Below are 20892 nucleotides of genomic sequence, written 5' to 3'. Positions count from 1 at the left end.
CTTACTTAAGTCTTAACTTTATTTAGAACTGCAACAAACAGCATACTGTTGAAATCATTTTCATTATATCCTAATAGAGATAGAATGAAAAACCATTATATTAATGGTGGATTTGTTTCAAGGATTGTTGCACAATAAAAATAAAATAAAATAGAAAAATCATAATTTAACTTAAATTTCTACTAAGTCTTCTTGAATACATAATTATCATCTGAAAGAAAAAAGACCAATACAGAGTTCAATGAAAGACAAATTAAAATTAGAAGTGTTTAGAGTGACAACAAAAACCACTTCTAATATTTAGAATATTGCTAATCGAAGTTTAAGATAAATTTAGTAAAAACAATTTAAAATGATAAACTTAGCGGATTAAATGAAGAAAACAGATAATTTTGATAGAAAAAAAAAATAATAATACAAATTTTATGAATAATCATAAAAAAATACTTAAAAGAACTGTAAGAGATTTTTTTTTAAGAACCCCCACCGCTTAGCTCAATAGTTACCAAATTAAAATGTTTATTCAGTTCCACCCAATGAATTCACTCAGAATTGTTTGCAATATTCCAAAAAAAAAAATTCTGGTTGACAAACTATATTAAATGAGTAAGTCTTAAAAATAAATCTTAGAATAGAAGACTTAATGCTTTCCACTAAATCCTAATAATAATTTCATAAATTTTATATGCATTATTTTAATAAATATTTTTTAAAAATCACAAAGAAATTGGCGATAATTCTTCAAAAGTAAGTTACAAATAATACAATTAAAAAAAAAAAAAAAAAAGAGAATATATATATATATATGTCATAAAGAGACCTTCAGTCATAAAGTCACAACTAGACAAAACTTAGCTAACAGCATACTAAATAAAACTAACAAACCTAAATCAAGTAATACATCTGTATAAAAAATTGTAACATAGGAAAACTAGTTCTTGTTTGTTTTATCAATTTTCTTCTAACAGACCTGAGTTACAAAAAGCCTATCAACAGGGCTATTTACACATGCTCTAAACAGTTAAATGAGTGCACATAATGGAAGGGAAAAAGGGGGCAAGGTGATGTAGGAACTGTAGCGTTCATTTGATTAATTTTTTTTGTTTTGTTTTTAAACATTTTTTTTAAAAACTTTGATGCGTAGCTGAAGAGAACACAGGTTATGGGAGACGCCTGAACCCAATTAGATTATCGTGATCTAGTATCAGATTCAGGGGAAGAACTAGAAAAAAAGATACATATAACAATTAACATTGCATTAAAAATATAATAATAAACTACTTATGTAAAAATTATAAGATTCTAAAGTAAAGTTTCTCACAGTCTAAACTAACTGGTCAACACTTCACCAACTAAGCAATTAAGACATTGCCAGAGATAATTTGTCAGCACTGAATTAGGTACTTAAAAATTAACTAAGTAGGACCCCATTAGTCTGGACTTCATTTAATCCATACAACCATTTTATAATAATAAATTGATACATTATTACAGTATAAAGCAAAGTTAAAAGTGCAAGGTTGTAACTCTTTAATTTATTAAATAAAATTCAATAATTTTAATGAAACTAAGGATACATGCTTGATCAAAGGAACGGTTCCCTCCAAAAAAATTTTAACTGACAAAATTAAACTTCATTAAAAAAAAATTTAATAATAATAATTTTTTGTTTACTAGCACCGAAGGTGGGAAAAGTTTTATATTCAAAAATGAAAAAAAAAAAAGTCCTCAGAATAGAATTTTGCCTGTGACAGGGTTTCAATGATTTAATGAGAATAAGACCTTTTTATGTAGATAAAGTATAAGTTCTAGAAAATGAAACAAAAAAAAAAAATACAATAAATCAATAAACAAAAATGGAAAAAATAAGATAGAAACATTGAGGAAGCTTTTTTTAAAACACACACATGCACCCTAATACAAACTAAAAATTAATTCTTCATCCACAAACCTGGTATGCCTTCTTCTACCCTATGGATCACAGCTCTGACAGATGATGGAGGCTGGAAAGCCCTCCGAAGCTGAGAAGCAGCCATTGCTGCAGGACCCCAGCTTCCCCACCGATAGCCCTCAAGATGCACTTCTCCACTGTGGGGGGACCAAACATACAAGCAACTAGCTTCGTAAAACTCCCTCACATCAATACGACTTCTGAAACAATTACATTTGTATAAATTTCACAATACCAAACGTCATACTCAGAGGGAGAAATATGCTTTACAAAAAAAATTGCAGTAAATATATACATAGTTCTTTTGGTGATAAAATGAGTGTTTTTATAGATTAATCAAACAAAGTCAATTATAAATAAATCATTTCTATTAATAATAATTTACAAATAAATTATAAAAATTAAAAAGAAAATATTATACATATAAAACAACAAAACCGAAAGTAAAGTAACATGAAATCCAAGATAATCCATAAGCAATTGGGTATATATGACATTTATAATCCAAAATAATCCAGTAAGCATATTGAGCACATTTAATAAAAACTTTTAAAGTATATTTATACCTTTTATATATTTTCAGAAGTGCAGAAAATGGAAATGCTATCAATTATTAAATTTTGAACTCGTGTATTAATTTATTTTATCTTTTAGGATTTTTGATAAATTTTTGAAGAGTGATTAATTAAAAATGCTATAGATTTTTAAAATTTTCAATTCAATTCATTCAATAATTTTAGATTATTACATCTTCTAAACCAAATCATCATATCAAAGAAAATAAGAGCAAGTTATAGAACAAACTAAGCTTAAACTTTCTTTATAAATTAAAATAATAAAATATACATACTTTTCATCATTACTAGCATTTCTATTACATTCTTCAGCATTCATTCGAATGAACAATACTCCAACAACATCACTTGTATAAGGGCACATCTAAAAATATAAAATTTATTATGAAAGGAATATGGTCCGGGTAAAATTTATTAAAAATGTACATGAAGCAAATCTAACACAAATAGTAAAGTATGAAAGAATAAATATTTTTATAATTTCATTATAAAACAAGAGAGATTGTATATAAGAAGAATGTTTAAATTAAAGAAACTGAACATTCAAAATAAAAATGCATTATGGAAATACTTAAAACAAAATTTACCCAAATTATATCAGTATCGTAGTCACTACAAAACCAAAACTTATATCCTTCCATCTTACAAATAGCTTCAGCAGCTTTAAAACAAAATTGTTCTATATCTAAACTACTTTGATCGACTACAGCACACTTGACACCCTGTTGGACCTAAAACAAGAATATACATATTTGTGTTTAGTTAAAAAACTTGAATACATTAAGGAAATAATGCTATACTTAACCCTTTGCATTCGAGGGCACCAGAGTGGAGCAATTTAAAATTTGTCTTAAAACTAGATGGCTCCCCTATGGAGACATGCAAATAATTTGCAGTTCATAGCATAAGAACAAAGACAAATTTTAAAAACAATTGTGTATAGGATATTTCACTTTTAGTGACAAATAATGTTTCGAGCAACATTCCGCATTACACACTTTGATGCAAATGTTGTCTTGTTATTCAACAGTAGAATGGATCAGATTTAAGTTTATCTTTTGTTTTTATATTTTAAATTTAAATTTATATCCCTGATATGGCAAATAAAAGAAAAAATTCTGAAAATTACAGTGGTATTGAAAGTAGTAGTAGTGACGAATTAGAATTTGAAATTTATAGTGAACATAACATAAATATAAACGTTCTTAGCTATGATAACGAAGACAATATTGAACAAAGCTATGAATCCGATTCTAATGATAGTGACATATTTCCTGTTATATGATGTTACATACCAAGAATTGAGAATGATATAGGATAAAATGTAGAATACATAGCAGATTCAACTAAAAATAACAAATGCATAGATGTTTCGGAATGGATAATATCCCATCTCCAATGAATTTCCATATTTCACCTCAAATACAGGACCACAAATTTCCAATAATATAAAAGAACTTTAAGAACAATGTAAAAGATTTCTTTTCAATTATACTTTACAGATACAAAGATTGATTCCATAATAAAAGAGACAAATGATTATGCCAATTCAAAACTGAGGAAAGCAATTGCCAAAGAGATCAATATGGAATACATGGAGTAATATTAATCGGAAAAAATTTCAGGCCTTCATTGGAGTGATCTTGAATATGGGAACCATGCCACTAGCAAATCTCTAGGAATATTGGTCAACCAAATTCAACAGTAAAATTCTATTCTACCCAGACGTATTTACCTGAGATAGATTTCTACAAATATTCTGGATGCTTCATTTACAGAAAAATGCACCAGTAAGCAGAAATACCTATAGAAGGACCCGTATTCAAAAGGCTAATAACTTTTTACAATACATCAATTCAAAATTTTCCTAACATTTTATACCTTAACAGTCAATTTGTGTTGATTACTCCATTATAAAATTCAAGGGAAAAATATGTTTTCTGACATAAACCAGCCAAACTCACTAAATGGGGAATTAGAATTTACATTCTGGCCAACTCAAATACTGGTTATGTTTATTCGATTTTGCCTTCTGGAAATCTCATAAGACCTGATCTGCTTGTCAGTTCCAGAATTCTCTAAGAACTCTATAGAAACTATTGGACAATGTTTCTAATGCTAAAGGTTATCACATGTACATTGTATATAAAAGCATACTCCTAGCTGAAGAACTGCTACGAATGAATTGTTTCCTTACCGGCACAATAAAAACAAATAGGAAATATTTGTCACGGTAATAAAAAAAAAAGTTTTAAGAGGCAGGAAAACAGTGGCCTGCAGAAAAGGCAAAACCTTAGCCCTCACATGGAAGGACAAAAGGATTGTAACTTTGTTAAGAAACTATTTGTGGAGAAAATTATTTTTCTAAGGGATGGGACTGTGTATAGTAAGTTCATAGATATTGTACACTTGTGTTAAAAAAAAATAATGAAAAACTAATGTCACATTTGAAGTTTGTAAAATTGTTGGTGGACCTATTGATGAGGAATTTTGACAAAACAGCACATCTTGAGAATTCATTTACACAACAAATACAAAGGGCAGGCTCAACAACAACCTACACATCATACGTTTTGAAACCAAGAAAGATTTTGTGGTGTGTTCTAATAGAAAAGCCAAGATTACATATTGGCGATTGCTTCGAGAGGTATCACACCTTGTATGATCACAAAATGTAATAATTTTATAATTTTTTTTTTTTTATTTCGTATGTTTAAATGGAACATAACATACAATGACGACTTTTCTTATAGTGCGCATATCATTTACTTAAATGTAAATAATATCTTCCTCACTAAAATTGCTTCGAGTTGCAGGTAATATGAATGAAAAAAAAACTTGAATGCAAAGGGTTAATACTGATGAAAAAAATTGAAATGTAGTTTTCAGAAATAAATAATAAGTTTTGTATACTCAAATTGATCAATCAATTGAATAAATTTGAATAACAAAGGAAAATTTAACGAGAGAACTAAATTGATTTACTGAACATAAAATGATGAAATTACCAATTTCTCAGCCTTCTGATTCGATATCATTTCCAACTGTGCATAAGCTGAACCATGCACAGAGAGAGGAAGAGCACAATGAAAACCTGAACCCAATTCATCATCTAGAAAAAAAAAATAATGTATATATACAAAATGAATAAAATCAAATCTAAGATTTTAAATAGATAAATTCAATAAGGTTCCTAATAGCCTAAGAAGTAGTCAAATGAAAAGATGGTTCGTGGAAACAGGACAATTAAAAATTACTCATTCCAAATTATAATTTAAATAACATTAACTTTATTAAATACATAGCGCCATTCCATAAAAAGGACAAATTAGCAATTTACTTTACTTGAACAAGAAAATTGATTTGAGGAATAAAGTCTACAATATGTTTATATTTTTGAAAACCTGGAAAATCCTGATTCCTGTGACTAATGAATTAGTTTCTGATTTCACATTGCTAAACTAATTAGTATCTAAAGACTATTACAAAGAAAAATAAACAATAAGAAAAAAAATAAATTTATTGAATTCTCCTTTGGAAAATTGGGAAAACCTACTTTAGCTAGTATTTAACCCTTTTAACAACAAAGAAAATAATAAAATTTTTATTTTTCAAATATATTACATTACTATTATCATCGGTAGAAATTTTGGGAAAATGGATCTATTAACTCCAAAATGAAAGGTCTGTGGGATATTTTTAAAACTCATAACATTGTACAAGGGATTTTGAACAAATTGTTTTAATGATTCTACATTAAAAAAAAAAAATTACATTCAACCTTTCGATCTAATGGGCCGTGAGAGCTAAAAAATTTTATATTTTGAGTTTGAAAAATGATATCAACATGGTTCTTCACTGGAAATATTTCTTTTCTAGCAGCCTAAAGGCAAAAAAATAAATTACTTTCTAATCTAATGTATTGTATAATAAACAACCAAGTTAAAAAAAATTGCAGTCTTTAAAAATAAAATTGCAAATTTTTTTAAAGATTTAAAAAATGTCCACAATTCAGGAACCTATTTTTTAAAAATCTATTCCAGCCCAATTTGGAAGGTTGGTAAAGGTTCTTAAACTATTCTATTAACCTTTACCAAGGTGTTTCTAGGTGGTGGTTTGAGTTAGATATTATCTGCAAAAACCTGCGATTTTTTTTTTTAATCAATTTTTTTGAATTAATCTTCTAATTTTTTTCATTAATTTAATTTAAAAGTGGTTATTTTCTAGTGCTTTTGTTTTTATTTTGTTACACTCAAGGAATAAAATGTTTTGGTGGAAGAAGAACCGTCTAGATCTTATTTTCCCAATTTAAGGTATAAAATAAAGCAGATTCATGATTTTTTTTTAACACTTTTCAGAGTGAATTGGATGAAATAGTTGAAAATGGGTTGATTTTCATTCAATGTAGAATCACCAACAAAATTCTGATCAAGATAGGTGAGGACACACTGTGCAATCTCCTTGTTAATTGGAGGCTACCAGACATGATTATTTCAGGCTTTTTCACTGTTACATAATTTCCTTTTTAGTGACTTTATCGTTTTCACCACAAATAGTCAGGGTTATCTTGCCTTAAATCTTACCTTCAATATCAGTAATTGTTGAAGTGATTTCTTGATCAATTTCAATAAACCTACGAGTAAATTTAACAGAGCAACCAGTTACTCGCTGATGACCAAACCCAGAATTGATTTCTTTCCTCATTTCATCTGAAAAAAACAATAAATAACTTAGGTAAAAAAATACTGAATATTATTAATACCTAATGTTTAGAAAACAGTTCCATTAAATTTCCAATCATGAAACAAATAATTATTCCCAAAATCAGGCAAAATTCAGTTCAAATTATTTTTGTAAAAAGTTACATGTTTGCATAGTTAAAAAACTGTTCGGCTTTGACCACTACGTTCCAAAATCTGCATTGGATGAATAGTGTAGCCAGAACATTGGCAATGATCAACTGTTTATATCATATGTGGTGGTAGAAATAGGAAGTAAATGCAAATATTAGCCATTGTATATTAGGCCAAGCTGGGCTAAGTGTGGCCCTGCTTTAAATGTGGCTCGGTATCTGTAACATATAGCTTAGGCATATGCTCTTATCACAAATCACTTGAACTTTCTGTTTGCCTGAATTATGATAATTCACATAACATACTATAAGCCTATATTAACTATACTCAACTAAATAATCGCTTTCTAACAAAGTTGGCCTTTCTTCCAGTATATAAATTTATCTCTTATTATTAAAGGAATAGAGACAAGAGGAAAGGCCGAATAATAATATATAATATGATTATAATTATCTAGTGTTGTAAATTTGGATTATGTATTGGTAAGGAAAATACTGAATTTGGTGTTGAGGGCCTAACATACTAAAGACAAAATAGGGTAGCGTGGAATTAATCTGAGAGGAAAGAATTTCATATTTTATGTAAGAATTAAAACCTTTAAATATTAAAACTTCAAAATAACTTAAATACAAGAAAGAAATGAAGATTGTTGTATGATGATGAAGAAGGAATTTCAGAGGGGGGGATGAGATCAGAAGCTGGATCAGCTTAGCTCAAAACATATCAGAACAAACATAGATGGAGTTGACTTTTAAAAATTCAAAACAGGTCAACTTCAGTTTCCAGGTGCCTTTCCTTTAAATGGCCAATTAGTTTAAGAGAATCATCAAAACTTTAGAGACAAAACTAAAATTAACAATTTAAAGTAAATTTGCAAAACACTAGAAGTTGTGAACAAACACCAACCTCTAAGTTTATCAATTTATACTTAACTATATATGATGGCAGAATTTTTTTTTAAACACCCTTCTTATGTTACAAAATATACATTTTTTTTTAAAAGCTTATAAATAAAATAACTACTCTGAATAATAAAATGAAACCTAGTAAAGGGTTTTGATGTTTTCTTAGGTTTTTTTTGTAGTAAATTATTTTCGAAGGGAATTCATATCTATATATGTTCTTCGAAACCAAGTAGTTAGTCAGTAATTTTTAACAGTTCTGATAAGCATTAAGGTTTGCAGTACTTTTAGATTATTCAATGATTAAGCAATCAGAGAAGAGTTGAGCATTTTCTCATTTGAGACCAAAGTGGAAGTATGCCAACTGCAGTGTTTTGGTTTCAAATGCCTGATGATAGTACAGCATAATAACTCTTAGAAGCAAAGCCAGAAGGAAAAGGACCAGAAGACAGGCCTTGCTGATAGTACAAAAGAGTACCTGGAAAATACAACAAATAGGTAAGTCAGTAAACTAGAAGTGACTAACTGTCATGGACAGGAAAGATTGGCAAAGAGGAAAACGCACAAGCTCTTTAACGAAAGGCACAGCCTCTTTTACCAAAAAATTAGTTTTCTGAATTCTTGGAAGAAGTTTAAATCTATATTAGTAATAAATTTGAAGAGTTAGTGTCTTTGAACACACTAATTTCAGAAATTACCACTCCAATTTGAAAAATTCTTTTAGTGATAGATAAACCATGTATTAAGAATATTGAAACCAATAGGAAGAGATCTATAACCACATAATAAAAAGCTTGTGTAGGTAAATTTCCAAATTGTTCTCATGAAAACTTCATATCTGTGAAAGGGAAGCTAACGCTTTTATTATATGAATAAATGGTTTACCATTTTTTTCAAAATACGAAATAGATGTTTGAGGGGTGCAGTCAAAAGGAACAAAAAATAGTTAACAACTAGTTAGGCAAGTAAATAGTTGCTAACTATTTTTTGTTTCTCTTGACCACCCATCACTTAAGTTTAGCACTCTTCTTTATTGTCATTCTATTTAATAATTTAGTAGAGCTACTGCAATGTTTTCCATGTTTTTCACTGACCTATAATGGAATTAAATCATAAAAATACAATATTTTGCTTCTTTTTTTTTCTCCGAGATTTAAAATGTCATCAAACAGTTTCAGTCAGGTCATGTACTCATAACTCATCATGTATATGAAAAAGTCATATAGAATCAAAATTCAAAGTTGTCCACTTTAACATTATTACATTATTATTGTCGTTACTGGTTTTTATTTGCTACTAATTGGTTTTAAATTGATATGTTTGGATAGAAGCTAAGTTTAACCAGGAAGAGTGAAAATTGTATGAATAAAGAAGTATCTTGATGAAAATACAACTAAAAAACTTTCCCAGGAAGTGCAAATAATTCTCCCCAGAACTGCAGAAAACAAATCGTATGTTTCAGTAAGGTTAAATGATAAGAACGTATATTAACTATTACTAGATCAAGTTATGTTATTACGTGAATACTTTTTAAGGACATGCCTGAGAGTAGTTTAAGAGAACAAATTGAGATAGAAGAGAGGAAGAGGAACTACCAAAGGATCCACATCCAACCCCCAAAAGGGCAAAAAATATTTCCAATGGAGATGTTGCTAATGTTTTGGAGGATACTATCAAGAGCATCCTCAAAAAAGCTAAAATCATGCAAAAGAACCTTTTAATTCAAAACATCAATAATAAAGATCAAAATCACTTTCACAGAAAAGTACAATGGTTAGTTAATGCAATTAGCTATTGAAATACTAGAAGAAAGGGCAAAGGAATAACAAGAGAAATGTAAAGGTAAATCTGTCCTGATCCAACACGAATATAGATATCAAATTAAATCAGTCTTGGGGAACTAGAAGACTGTCAAGCTAAATTGTACTCTCCTGTAATAGCAATAAGTCATGACAGTTTGAGAACCAAGCTGCTAACGTGGACAGGAAGAGCTATTAAGAATAATAGGAGCTAATGATTAAGCTGAACTTCCAGCACTACAAGGCCATTATGTGCAGATATAAGGAGGTTATGGATCCAACTTACTTTATTTTGAGCAGGACATAAAAAGCTGTACTAGGAATACAAATGACAGAAGATGCTAGCTGAAGAAGGAACAACATGAAGCTCTGAGCACAGCCAAAAATATAAATATCAATTGTTTTGAAAGTAGGAATACCTGCAATTCCCTAACAGGCTCAAATAAATAAATATTAGGCATTAAGGAGAGCAATATATGGAAGTGACTGTTCCTGGTATGAAATTGAATAAGACTGGGCATTTAGGGTAAAAGCACTTAAGTCGCCAGTGGAACTATTTTGACAGTTAAATGTGTTAAAAATGTTGCATAGATTTTTGATCATATAAGAATAATTGACAAAATTTCTTTCATAAACATTATCCTGACTAATTAGAAAATGAAAGTTGTTTGTGAATATTTTTTAACACACCTGATAGTATAAAGGGTTGAGGTTTGACAGAAGAGAAGACTTGCGTAGCAGGTGAGTTATGAGGCCTTAGTGCTTGGCATCGAGCCTCAACATTAGTCAGGAACCCACCAACTACATTCTCTGTATCACTATCCCAATCTGCTATTATTGCTCCAACCTGGAAGTAATAATCATTATTACAAACTACATTTATTTTACATTTATAATTTTCTTAAATTTAAATAATAAATAATTTTTTTGGGTAGTATATACTTACCCACACTTCAAGGTTTAAGAATAAATTTATTTCTTTTCATTTCTTAATAAATTTGATTTGTCATTTGAGAATAAAATCAAAGAGAGGACCCATTTTTGAAATATATGTGTCAAGAAAAAGGCTTTTGCGCATGGTGAAGTTAAAGTAAAGGATGGAATTTGCTGAAGTTCATACTAAACCATGACAACATTAATCCTCAACTTCCCTCCAAATTTGGGCCAAATTAGATGAGCCGTTTCCAAAATACAGGTGTGTTGAGAAAACTGTTTCAGCATGAGGAAGTAAAAGTAATGGATGGAATATGATAAAATCGATTAGGTACCAACTAGATCGATATGGGACACAACCCATACATTCCTGAAAATTTCACATAGAACCAAATTTGCTCCTTGATGTCTGAAATGTAAAATGCGTGAGACAATTTTCGACTTAAGCCCCTTAATCTGTATCATATTATAAATTCAGTCCTCCTACAGTAAGCTTCCAAGTGTGTAATTGCTAATGGTTGGAATGTCATTATTAAGGCTGGGTCACACATGACTGCATAGCACAAAGAACCAGTACTGGCTAACAAGGTGGCAGACATGGCCAGTTGAAATAATAATAATAGTATTATTTTAGACAGGCGGGTTTAACCAGTGTACAATTTATCTCACTATATGTATGTTTTTATAGATGAGTATTAATTTTGAATACAAATGATAAGGTAACCATGCCACTTATACTATTAAATTAAATATATACAAACAAAGATGCAGGCCACAATGATTAATGATGGGCAAAAAGACTAATTTTGTTAGTTGTTATCTCAACATCATATTGTTGAGAACAGCTAAATTTTGGTTATTAAATAAGAATTTTAATTATTAAAACTAATGTAATATTTCAAAATTTACTTACAATATTATCTATGGGTTTTGTTATTTCAGGTGATTTGAGCTGCTCTGCAATTTCAGTCTTACTAATATCTCCAAGTTTCATACCAAATTTCCTCTTTTCTTTGTCTAAAAAATTCCAAATTGGTCTTGAATAAGTAAAAATATTAAAATAAACAGAAAATTAGTAAATTGTATAATTTAACATTAATACATAGTCATTTTTGATTTATTTTATTTTTTATAAATAAAATGCTGAAAACTATATATTGTAAAAACTTTATCATTAATTTTTAAATGCTAGTTTTATGGTATTATACCACCAGGGTCATTTACATTTAATATACATAAATAATATAAAGATTCTTAAGATATGATGGTACCTGATATTTCTCAAGGATATAAAAAACAGATATTTTCATACAGAATAATTTTCTTTCACAACCCATTAATGACATCTACAACTCTAATAGATATAATAAACACACCTCTGGTATCTTGAGGTCTGATATTTTCTACATTATGTTCTTCATCACCCCTGAACTCGTACATCTTATCTGCTAAACAACGCCTTCTAAATAATTTAAATTTAGGCTCACATTGATTTTCTTCACTCTCCTTGAAGTCATATACCTAAAATATACGTAAATAAAAGTCACATTAAAGTATTGAGAAAAATAAGTGATAAATTCTATCGTGATCAAATAGTTTCTTACTTTATCAGGTTCATCTTGTCGTTTAGATTGCCTTTTACGTGAGCTTATTCTGTTTGCTTTGTCCGAAGTAAACCATTTTTGTTTAGGTCTAGTTAACTCAGAGTATACAAGATCTGTTTTAACTTCCCTGAGAAGATTGCAGGCCTTAAAAAATAATATAGATATTCTTACATTATTAGGCATTTTAAACATTTATATTATAAAAAAAAAAGCTATGATTTTATCTATACAGTATTTAAATCTCTGAGTTTTTTCATTCAAAACCACTTTAGAATAAATTTTCAGAAACTATACAGAGGACTCTCACTAATCCAGACCATTCCATAATCCAAACCATCCCTTAAAAAAAATAAATTAAAGATTTGATTTCATGTATATAATATACATATACATACATTCAACAAAATTGTATTATCAACACCTTACCTGCTGAAGCTTAAATAATCTAATTAGAAATACCAACTCTTTTTAATTAAAATAAAATCTAAGCTGCATATTAAAATTTAGAATTGGATTTATTTCCTCAATTTCTTTATTGGTGGATATAATTAACTTTTTTTTTCATTAAATTAATCTTCAGTACTAAATTGTATTGTTTATAAATTTATTTCCCTATTTAATAAATTTATTTCCCTCTTCCCTTCAGAAATCTGAGTTTTTCGCTAATTTAAACTCCCTAAATTTAAAAAAAAAAATAGTTTGGATTAGCGAGTCCACTGTACTTTCAACATTATAAAATGGTTTAACCAGGGCAAAATGATAACTCTCAACTGTAACTAGTTCTGCATGGGAAATGCCGATATAAAGGAAAATAAAAAGAAATGCTCAGCTTGTCTATGAAAGAAAGAAAGCTGACCAAATTATGGTCACTATCTTGATATGTAACGTTAAAGAGTTTCTTAATGGTTTATCAAACATGACACATAAACTATATTTTGATTTCTTAGGTCATAACACCACTCCTTTACATTTGGCTACTTAATTATGCTCCTGAGGCAGAGTAGTGCTATTCCAGACTTCAGAAAAAAAAATCTGAGGAGATCCTCAGAAAAAAAAAAATCAGAAAAAACCACTATATCATAGATAACTTACGGTGTAATTAATTAAAAAAATTATCATATATCACTAATAAGTAATCTTAACCTTAAAAAGTTCTTTATTCACCATGGAGAATTCATAAATCAACAATCTTAAGAGCTTTATGGTTCACATTTTATACTTAAATCTATAAAAGAGTACATTAACACTAACTGATGAACATATATGATTACATAAAAAGTATTTACCGGACTGTTAATTTGTAGATGCCTTTCGAGAGCAAGTTTAAGACATAATGGTAAATCTGCCATTTCATATTTATAACCCTGGAACAAAATTAGATTCATGGATATACAACAAAGGAAAATATAATTCATTTCCACTTCTTAATCTTCAGTCCTTAGGATAATAAATTTAAAAATTTCTATTACCCTTGATCCTGCTTAACCACAGAATTGTATCCAACACAAAACTAATTAAGTTATAAAGTAATTAATTCTGATCATATAAAGTTTAAAAAATCATGAACAAGAAAAAAATATGATATCTTGAAATACAAAACAATAAAATTATACATAATTTTAAAAGATATCATATGAATAACTACAATACAAAAATACAAGCATTTTTTATTTTAATACTAGTCAATTAAAAAAGTAAACTTATTTAGTGATAAAATGAAACCTACTAATGAAGTTCTAAGCTCTTAATATGTAAATGGATGATAAAAAACACAGGAGCCAAAAGAAAAAAAAGTAAGCCATGAGCTTATCTGTAGATTTGTTAAATTAATTTTTGGATTATGTGAACATTGAAACTTACTCATAATTCCTAAAATTCTGAGATAGTTACAATTTTTTTTTTCTTATTAGATTACAAAGGTTCATAACTCAAAATGATAAACCAAAAGTCAACATCTCTTTAGTGAGAGCAATTAGGACATCAAGTTGGAAATTGCTATGATTTCAATGGGGAAAGAGAGGTGATAAGCAATAAAAAATAGCTAAAGCAAATAAATAAAAATTTGAAAAAGTAAATCAAGTTGTTAATACCTTTTTAATTTTTTCAATCAGTAAATTTGTCATTCTACTAGGCCAATTATCACTAAGAAATATAGAGTAACCTTCACTTCTTAAGAAACTATAGCTCATCCTAAAACATATTAAAAAAATATAATATTGTTCTTTATATGAAGTTTATGTAATCTATTTAATATATAATTGATGAAAACAAGAACACTTTTCATAAATTTGCATTTTTTTTTTACCTATTTACAATTGGTAAGGAAATGATATTTCCTTCTGGATGCTTGGAGACTTCAGGTGTATCCTGATCCAGCCTAAGGGATATAACATGAAGAAAGGCGCCAGTATTGACAAGAATTTCAGAATCAGAGGCCATACACGTATGAGGATCAAATGTATTTACATGAGGGACGGAAAAGTGAGTATGAAGTGTGAGACCATGTTTAAGACAGGTTAAGCCAACACATGAGTCCCAGTTAGCAGCCATTTCTGGAAAATAATAATTATTGTTAACTTATAATAACATTTTTAACTTTTATAATCTAATATTTTCCCACTAATTTGGAATTAGACTCATTGACTATAACCAATTTTAGCAATATATATATATATATATTTGTCCTCCTTTGCATCAATATTTCCACAATTTTATCAGTAAAAGAACTAGAAGTGTAACTTCTAATGCCAATAGATAATTATTAAAATCCAAATTTTGTGAAATTTTGTTTAGATAATTAACTGTTTTTTGAAGTACAATTATATTTGTCCATGCTAAGAGGAGGAGGAGAGGGCCCAATAAGGCATAACAGAGATTTATAGCCTACGGTTTTAATCTTTTACAAATACTTATTGGTTTTATATAGTCTACAAAAACATAATAAAAAAATATCCTTTTTTATTGATTTTTTTTAAGTACTCAATAAACGAGAGTAAAAAATTTAGTTTTTAATTTATGTCAGATTATTATGAAATATACATAGTCCGAGCATTTATGTACATCATTAAAATAAGGAGAATTCTTATCCCATCCATTTTCAAAGTTTATCACTTTAATGAATTAAATGCTTGAACTAATGTTTTCCTTTAATTCCAAAATATACTTTAACTAATATATAATTAACTAACAGTTATGATAACTCATGACTGATTTTTCATGATAATTTAAATTAAATCACAATTAAGCATAACAATATAATTTATAAAAGTTCAATCAACAAAGGCATTTTCATAACAATATTAATACACTACCTTCTTCATCAAAGGAAGCAGCTACAGAAATACAATCAAGACAACCATTAAGGGTAGGAACTGTTGTTACTGTGATGTATGTGGTAGATTTATATTCACATTCTGTTCCCCAACCATCAGTATTGTCTGGACTGGAAATAAATCAATTATTTTATTTTAAATAATTCAACATAAAAATAATTAGGACAATAAATAATTTATTTATTTGTTTTACTAATAGTTATTATGGTTTAACTTTACTAATTAGTATTAATGTTTGAATTACGAATATAATCATTATAATACAATAATTTAATTTATAGGAACAGACTAGAATAATAACAGAATACAAGGACAATAAATTTATTTTTCAAGATTAAATTACATCAAAACTCTTTCATACAATAAATAATGATCAAGTTGGACACTGTTGTCACCAATTTCTAACTACATACATCTGCACATATGTACAAATCCAAATTGACAAGGTTGATCTTGATACAATCCTCCTAACTACGCTTTAGTCTACCCTTTAGACATTAACCTGTAAGAGTGTTAATTAACTTTTTAGAAATCCATGCGTTACTAAGCTCTGCTACTTTACGCGCTCATCTTATGTACCGCAATAAACCTGAATTGTATTTACCGAGTGCACTTCCCTTAATTTAGTATACATAAAATAAATAATATTATAATTTTAATATAAACAGCATTGTTAGATTAAATCAATCTTCTTATATTTATGTTAAGTTTCAAAATATAATTTTTAATATAAATAAATAAATAATAATGGCTGCTAAAATGTCATAAATTCCTCATTTTGGTTCATCAATGGATATTTAAAAATAGTTAGTTTGACAGTTGATAATTTTAAAATATTTAAAAAAATTGTAATGATCTTAAATGTATTACATTACCACCACTAAATACTTTTATATAAATACTAAGAACATATTTGTTCATCAGAAATTGAAGTTCTTTATTAGTATAACAATATAAAATTTCATTTTTCTTTAAAAAAAAAAAAAGAAATCTAAATTTATGTATTATGTAAACAACTTTAAAAATTATTGTAAACATTTTTTACACACTTTAACAAAACTTTAAGAAATACAATATACCCTTTTGGATTTTTATTACATATTATTAATTTAAAAGACTACTGATCTATCACATAAATCCATTTAATGAGGTTTATACTGTCTCAGTAACCAAGAAACAGCTAATGAAGAAAGATTATAAATAAGTAAGGACTTCAATAATAAAAATCCTATAAGTTCAGAGAACTATAAACTATACAAATAGAACCTCATTAAAAAAAAACTCACCCATGACAAAAACCGTAAACAAGAAGTCGATCGTTATTATTGGCCCACTGACATATTCCAATAGTTAATATTTCTGTGATAGTACAGCTATCAAATAGCTGAACTTCTGCTACTTTCGCTGCAGGCCGCCCAGGAATAAATTCCCAGAAATGAAGACGATACCTAAAAAGTAATTAATACACACAGCTATAGTAGAGTTATACCTTAATAAATAAATATAATAACTCAATTTTCATAAAATACAATATTAAGTCACAGATAAATAACAAAAATATGCTCAAAAACATTGTAGGACATAAGTAGCATAAATAGTACAATAACCACAATAAGACTTCAAAATATATTCGCATTAATGTAGATATGAGAGTAATGGAACTACTTAACTAGACTCTGGAACAAGAACTAGTTAACCCGAAAATTTGAAAGAGTAAAAGTAATAGATAAGTTCATTAAGGTTGATTATGGGTCTATTAGGTGACCTTCAAAAATTTACCATGGCACCACAAACTGAAAATAAAGTTAGAAAAGTAATAAAAAATATTTTTAAAAATGTATTAAGTCCAACAAGCAATTATCCATTTTTGCATAATGGATCAATTTCAAGTTTTTGTAAAATATAAAAAAAAAATATTCATTATATCTGAGCCAGCATACAGAAATTACTTATTTAAATAATATTACTAATGAAAATAATCATCCTAGAAGTGATTTCCAATGTGCTTTGTGAGACCACAGTGGTGCTTTCCCACCACCAGCCAGAAGCTTCTTAGAGGAAGCAATCAAACACACTCAGACATCAAATAGTGCTGGCTTATTTTTTATTTTTTAATGGTCCAACATAATAAATTGGTTTTCACACTCTAGCTGGAATAGGTTGGTTACTTGAACTACCTGTTTTTTCACAACCTGGACAATAGTGTAAAACCTAAAGTGACCACAATACTTCATGGCAATCAAACAATCTAACTAATCCTCACTAAAAAAAAAAATTACTTATAGCTTGAAATAAATAATACTTCTTGAATTAAGTGCTTTGAATCTCTTGATTATAAATTGAAACAAATTAATTCTACCAACAGTATATATATTTATACCTAGAAACCACAATTAACTGGAAAATCATGCCTTAAAAGTTTTGTCACTGAACTTGAACATGTGTTCGGCCTTAAACAAAACGAAAATGTCAAGGTTATGTAAAGTTATTAATATATTTAGAAAAAATTATATCAGCACATTGAAGAACGAAAAAAGCACAGCTTTACAGACATGTTTGAACCATCACTATTTCCAACTATACATAATATATGATAGATTGATCAAGAATTATAAAATTATACTCACTAGAATAATAAAATAACAATCAAAATTAGGACCAAACACATTGTTTGATTTTCTTCAAATTTGGTAAGAAAATTCCTTGAAGACAAAAAACAATGTACGTCTACGATTTCATTTTTATTCCGATCCAATATGATAGTCTTCCCCATAGCATCAAACATTTATTTGATTTGGATTCATGGCCAAACATGTTTTTTATTTTCCTTGAAATTTCCCATGAATATTATTTGAAGACAACCAAAACATGTATAAGAATTTCCTTTCTTTGAATACTTTATTTAAAAACAAATATTAAAATAATTGTAATTTATTCAATTCCAAGCTGTGCATTTTTTGATTTGAGGTTGTTAATATGGCTTGTATGATATTAAAAATAAATGATGTTAAACTATTTTGAAAAATATAGACATTATAAATAGATGAACAACAAATGTATTCATCAGGAAACAAATCATGATGTCTGGTATCTCTGGAAATTATGCTGGCTACTTAATGAATGACAATATTAACTAAAACATTTATAGGTTACAGTAAAGCGAGCTGAATTTAGATTTATTCACGAGGTCAGACAACAATTGGTAGAATTATAATCAACATTATACAATGATACTTAAAAATGTATTAAACCACAACTGTCAACATGAAATAATAACTAATATAAAAAACAATATAGTTGATTTGTCTTTTACATGCTAAAAAATCTCTTTAAGTTAATTGTTTAAAGACTATGGCAAACTATTGAATAATTATTCATACAATAGAGTTAGGGGTCTAAAGGATATTTTAGCTGTTCTTAATAATAAACTAGATAAAAACTTAATAAACTGACATAAAAAATAACAAAAATGATGCCTAGTTAAAAAGCATGGATTAATTTAAATTTATTTGATAAAAGTTATAATTGCCACTCTTTATTGAACACTTTAAAAGCTAGGGAGGGTATCATAACAAACAATAACATATAAAATACCAAGAAGAATATAGAATAAAACACATATTACAAACAATATACTTTCAAAAGGGTCTATGATACTAATGATTAAATTTAACAAAAGGGAAAATATCATTAAAATCAAAATGCTATTGATAAATCCACATATGTTCTTTAAAGTTATATACTCAGATTTCCCAACAAACGAATATTTGTAAAATGAGAGTAAAACTTAATTGCTGAAATATTAAAAAATATAAAAACTAAATGCAGATATCAGTATTTAGAAATTAAAAAAACAACATAATAATCAAATTCAATAAGATCATTCAGAGACAAAATTAGTTGAAAGCTGGCTAAATTACTCATAACTAACTGTAAAGACAATACTTTGAAACTAATCAATAAATGAATAATGGCCTGTTTTTATGATACAAATCATTAGCAAATTAATAAAATCGGTATTTAAATCTCTAACCTGTAAACCATGTTGGGTGAATAGTCAGAAGAAGTGTCACAACTGTAAGTGTATGTGAGAAGCAATTGTCCACATCTAGTCACTCCCATTAAAATATGACTGAAATAAAAGACCATTATCATATCATATTCAGGCTAGAGCCCAGAAGATTTAAATGTCACTTAACTAGTATTAAGTTGAATTCAAATTACAAATAAATTGAACAAATATTCATAATACATACTTATCCAGGTTGGGTATTGTATCAGCAAGTCTGAATATAAGTCTACGTGGTATGGCATTAAATAATTGTTTTGCAGGTTCATAATTAAGAGGTACACCGCGAACAAAATGTCCATAGACCTGAAAAAAATATTTAATTTTTAGGCAATACTCAAAACCAATACATGGAAGGTTATTTTACCACAACCTTCTGTAAATAAAGTCTTACCTCCCTATTGTACAATTTTTGTAATAGATGCTGTTTTCTATACTTTGAGTGATTCATTTCGGCTTATATTTTAGCCTCGGTACATTCTATCCAGACTTAAAAGACACAAACATCTCCTTAGACACTGTTATAACCGACTGGTATGGCGTCTGCCTCATAGAGTATATCTGCATTAGAAATCAATTCATACTCCTCTTTAAAAAATACGAAAAAAAACTCGTAACCAATTTAATATATGTGAAAAAAATATTTAAATTATTTTCTTAGTATGCGATTATCATTTTTGTATTATTAAATTTGAACAACATTTTAAACATTTTTAAAGTATTGTTATTAAAACGTCTTAATTGTCATTGGCTTAAACAAATAAAAAGTAACCACTTTTAATTATAAACAGAATTTTGGTATTTAAATTTCAATAGGAGCAATAAAACCTATAACTATTAGTATACGTAACAAAGCATATTGGAACGTCCAATA

General features: G+C 28.1%; 1 protein-coding gene across 1 annotated transcript; it reads right to left on the bottom strand.

Annotated features, from left to right (window-relative positions):
• Positions 1 to 1021: 1021 nt before the first annotated feature.
• LOC106692637 (uncharacterized) lies at positions 1022 to 20572 on the bottom strand. Its single transcript, XM_014438690.2, has 18 exons — positions 20413 to 20572; positions 20206 to 20324; positions 19983 to 20081; positions 17236 to 17397; positions 15929 to 16059; positions 14923 to 15169; positions 14708 to 14807; positions 13904 to 13981; positions 12618 to 12761; positions 12390 to 12534; positions 11927 to 12030; positions 10771 to 10927; positions 7110 to 7235; positions 5535 to 5638; positions 3114 to 3257; positions 2802 to 2890; positions 1952 to 2151; positions 1022 to 1222 (listed from the first exon to the last, which is right to left on the bottom strand). Exons 1-18 carry the CDS (start codon positions 20467 to 20469, stop codon positions 1161 to 1163), a joined length of 2268 nt encoding a protein of 755 aa, XP_014294176.1. The 5' UTR covers positions 20470 to 20572; the 3' UTR covers positions 1022 to 1160.
• Positions 20573 to 20892: the final 320 nt, after the last annotated feature.

Source organism: Halyomorpha halys, unplaced genomic scaffold (genome assembly GCF_000696795.3).
Source record: "Halyomorpha halys isolate HHAL.00 unplaced genomic scaffold, Hhal_1.1 Scaffold64.1, whole genome shotgun sequence".
Lineage (NCBI taxonomy): Eukaryota > Metazoa > Arthropoda > Insecta > Hemiptera > Pentatomidae > Halyomorpha > Halyomorpha halys.
Note: the sequence above shows the minus strand (reverse complement) of the source record. Positions and strands in the feature narration are given on the sequence as shown.